This window comes from Macrotis lagotis, chromosome 6 (assembly GCF_037893015.1).
Source record: "Macrotis lagotis isolate mMagLag1 chromosome 6, bilby.v1.9.chrom.fasta, whole genome shotgun sequence".
Classification (NCBI taxonomy): Eukaryota; Metazoa; Chordata; class Mammalia; order Peramelemorphia; family Peramelidae; genus Macrotis; species Macrotis lagotis.
In genome coordinates, this window is record NC_133663.1 from 24733174 (window position 1) to 24737175 (window position 4002).

The following is a 4002-nucleotide window of genomic DNA, read 5'->3' on the forward strand; positions in this document are numbered from 1 at the left end:
GGGGGAGGGGAGGGGAATCTGGAGCTGTGCGTATGTAAAAGAGACAAGAGAGTGAGAACATTCGAGCAAGACCCGCCCCCTCCCTCCCCCTCCGCATGCAGCAAACTGCATTGTTAATACATGTACAGAAATCTGCGCCATGATGGGCAAGAAGAGAGAAAGCCCCAAAGGCCAACCTTATTTTTTTTTCTTTCCCTTTCCCACAAACCAAAAGAAAAAAAAAAGTTACTAAAAAAAAACCACATAGATTTTTTTTTACTTAATGAGGATCAATACAAAGATCCCAGATAATATACCTTTAACATGGCACAGTCAAAAGTCTCAAGTTTCAGTATAAAAAAATAATGATTGATAACATTTGCTGGCAAAAGTCTGCGAAGGCACTTCATTGATTAATGATCTGAGTATGGCCCGTCCTCCAACACAGCTGGGAGGGTGAGAGCATACATCTGGATTCTCTAGTTATCATGCGGATTTTGTGTTGTTGGGGACGGGGCAGGGTCTGAGGAGGGGCAAAAAGAAAGGAGGACTGACTCATTAGAACCGGGTGGAAATCGGGGAAAGGAGAGATTTCTTTTTTTTTTTCTTTTCCTTTTGAAAAAAAGAGCGCTAAACCTTTTAAATTTTATTATGATTATATTATTATTATTCTTTCCGTTAGAACCTATAGGTTGTCTTCTCCAGGACTTCGAGGTAATCCGGCTTGGTTTGGAGTTTGGCCCTTAACTCGAGGTATTCGCTTTTTTGGGTTTGGGGGTCTGTGAAGCCCTTTCCGGCCGAGAACAGAAGGGTTTCTTTGAGTCTGGCGTCCTGCTGCAAGTCTGGATATTGCATTCCGGGAGGATGCACGTGCAGCTCCTTTAACTTGGGCACTGTGCCATAGAGACAGTCCACGAAGCCCACCGTGCAAGGGGCAGGTTGGGGTCTTTCTCGCTCAAGTAAGATGCTGCCAGGAGCACAGCCGCCCCCGGGGGGGAACAGCACCACCCCTCCATTCTTTTCGTGGTGCCGGAAGCCAGCCAAGTCCCCCCCAGCGCCTCCCCCGCCCCCCGCCACCCCGCTTCCGGCTGGGTGGTGAGGGTGAGGATGGGGGTGGGGGTGAGGGTGATTCAGGGTCACTATGGTGTTGAGCTGGGAGGTGGACACGGCCAGGGCCCACTCCTTCTCCTTCTCCAGCAAGGTCCGGTAGTTACTGTTATTCTCCTTGGCCGTCTCGGGGAACTGTTCCCCGCCCAGGAGCTCCCCCATTCCCGGGGCCTGGGTCCCCGGGCCCCCCCTCTCGGGCCCCCCAGCCTCCGGGCCTGCTCCCGCCGCCGAGGCCTCCTCCTCCTCCCGGGGCTTGTAAATCGGGTTGTTACACATCTGGGTCACCGGATGGGGGATGTAGTCGTAGACGTGGCCCACGGGGGGCGCTTTTTCCGGGGAGGGGTGGCTGGGGCGCCCCCCACCCCCGCCGCCCCCTCCACCGCCTCCACCCCCTCCGCCATCCTCAAAAAGGCGGTGGCACTGCATCTGTATCCCGGTCAGGTCCACCCCCTCCTGGCGTTTGCGGAAAGGCAATTTCTTCCGACGCCGCCGCAGCACGAAGGCGAAGAGCCCCGCCGCGATGAAGACTGCGGAGAAGAAGAGGACCAGCAGGCTGAGGATCAGCACCGAGAGGGGGACAGCGCCCCCCGGGGGCGCCAGCTCATAGGGCGAGGCGCCGGTGGGACCCCCGGCGGGGTGGGCCTCGCCAGGCCCGGCCGGGGAGGCGCCGGCGGGCGCCGGGTGCACCATGCCCGGGCACAGCGCCTCGAGCTCCACGCTGCGCACGTCGCGGTGGGTGAGGTTCTCGGGGCTCCCGCAGAGCACGTCCCCCACCACGCTTACCGAGCTGATGGTCTCGATCCACTGCTTGAGGGGCACCAGATCGCAGGTGCAGTCCCAGGGGTTCTCGTTGAGGTCGATCTGAACGATGGCGTTCAGATGCTCCAGGACGCCGGCCACCGGGAGGGAGAGGAAATAATTCTTGCGCAGGTTGAGCCTGGCCAAGGAGGTGCCGGCGAAGGCGTCGGTGGGCAGCGTCCTCAGCAGGTTGTTGTTGAGGAACAGCAGTTTCAGGTTGGGCATGAGACTGAAGGCCGCCGGTTGGATCTCCCGGATGACGTTGAACTCGAAATAGAGATAGTGCAAGCTCTGCAGGCCTCGGAACATCCCGGGAGTGAGGCGCTCGATGTCATTTCCATTCAGGAAGAGACTCTTCAGGTTGGGCAGGTTGATGAAGGCCCCGTCCTGAACGTACGATATCCGATTGTTGCCCAGATGCAAGAGATCCAAGGACGAGAAATTCCAAAAGTCTGAGCGGTAGATCTTCTGGATCAGGTTACTGCTCAGGTAGAGCTTCTTGGCGTTCAGCGGCCTCGGGAGAAGCTCGGAGATGTTATTGAAGCCCCGTTCTTTGCAGTTGACCGTCAAGCCCAGGTCATTAATGTGCAAGCTGCAGATACACCCGGTGGGGCAGATGATGGGAATTGGGGGCCTGGTCTGGTAAGCAGCAATAGGGGCTTGGTTTGGCCCAGGGTACAGGCCTCTGGAGGTCGGGGGCGGCTTAGGGGTCCGGGGTTGCTTGGTGGGTTTGGGCTGTTTGTTGGAAGCCTTGTATTCCACCGAAGATGCAGTGAAATGAACAGAGGACAACATGGAGGAGGGCTTAGTAGGCCAGGCGTTCTCTTTGCTGGATGACAACTGCGGAATCCCCAAGCTGGCCTCCACCTCGGAATCAGACAGTAGGGGACAGAGTTCGCTCTTCTTGATTTCCCTCAGGTCCTTCCCATGAAAGTGGAAGGGGGTCTCACATGTGATGTCTCCAACCAGAGCTGTATAAGGGATCCGTTCAAGCCAGCTCTTTAACTGTACAATTTCACAGGTACAGTTCCAGGGATTTTCCTCTAGCTGGATCTCCATTAAGCTCCTACCGATGTGGTCCAGCATTCCTCGATAAGAAAGAACCTTTAACCGATTTCCCCGAAGGTCCAAATGAGTCAAGGACACAGCCTTAAACAAATTCGTAGGAAGCATGGGGATGAGGTTGTCATTCAGGATTAGAACCCTCAATTTGCTCAGGTTCCGAAAGGCCCCACTCTCAATCCGTTTAATGACATTGTAATCTGCCTGCAGATATTCTAGACTTTCCAAACCCAGGAAAGTGTCATTTCTGAAGATGTCCAGTTTATTCTCATGTAGATACAGCCTCTTTAAAGCCTTGAGGCCATTGAAGGCCCCGGTCTGAATGTCCTGCAAAGCATTGTTCCCAAGGTTAATAGACACAGCATTGTTTAAATGAACAAAACTGTTCGTGTACAGTTTCCTCATGGAATTCCTCTGCAGATAGAGTTTAAAAGGTCGGGACCAGAACTCTGTAATTTGACTAATATTTGTAAATCCTTTACTGTCGCAATGGATGTGGAAAATACTTTCTTTCACTTCACAGTAACAGGGATCAAAACAAGGTTCATCTATTTCCTCAGAGTCCTCGATCAAGGGAATGGGTGTAGTCCATCCTAGGGCAATTGTGCTTAAAAGAATTATCCACAGCATCCTTCCTTTCTGGAGAGCTTCAGCCATGGGAGGTTTCATCACTCAGAGTTGATCAAACTGCAGAAGAAATGAAAAAAAAAAGAAGTGAATTTTTTAAAAAAAGCATTTAGTCATAATGCACTATTTTAAAATAAACTCCTACATGTGGGGCTTTTTATGTGCCTTATGGAAAGTTCAGCCACTTTCAAGACAAACACGAGCTAGGTTTCAAGAACAACCTATATTTTACATTTGAGAGACACAACCTATGGCACACCTAGTAAATGGCTTACCCTCAAAGCAATCTTCTTGTGCCCCCTCAGAGCAAATAGAAATATAAGAATCAAACTGTTCACTTTGATTCAGAGAAAGATCCATAATATTAAGATATATTAGATAGTAGAGAGTTTCTCCCACCCCCCACCTCCCATACCATCACAGCCCTGC

The 4002-nt window shown here is 52.3% G+C and overlaps 1 protein-coding gene across 1 annotated transcript; it reads right to left on the reverse strand.

Moving 5' to 3' along the window:
* Positions 1-657: 657 nt before the first annotated feature.
* On the reverse strand, positions 658-3630 carry SLITRK3 (SLIT and NTRK like family member 3). The gene has a single exon (XM_074192517.1). It carries the CDS (start codon positions 3613-3615, stop codon positions 658-660), a length of 2958 nt encoding a protein of 985 aa, XP_074048618.1. The 5' UTR covers positions 3616-3630.
* Positions 3631-4002: the final 372 nt, after the last annotated feature.

Bases quoted from the DNA above. Each gene is read 5' to 3' on its own strand.
- SLITRK3 (XM_074192517.1), bottom strand. From the start codon at position 3,615: ATGAAACCTCCCATGGCTGAAGCTCTCCAGAAAGGAAGGATGCTGTGG.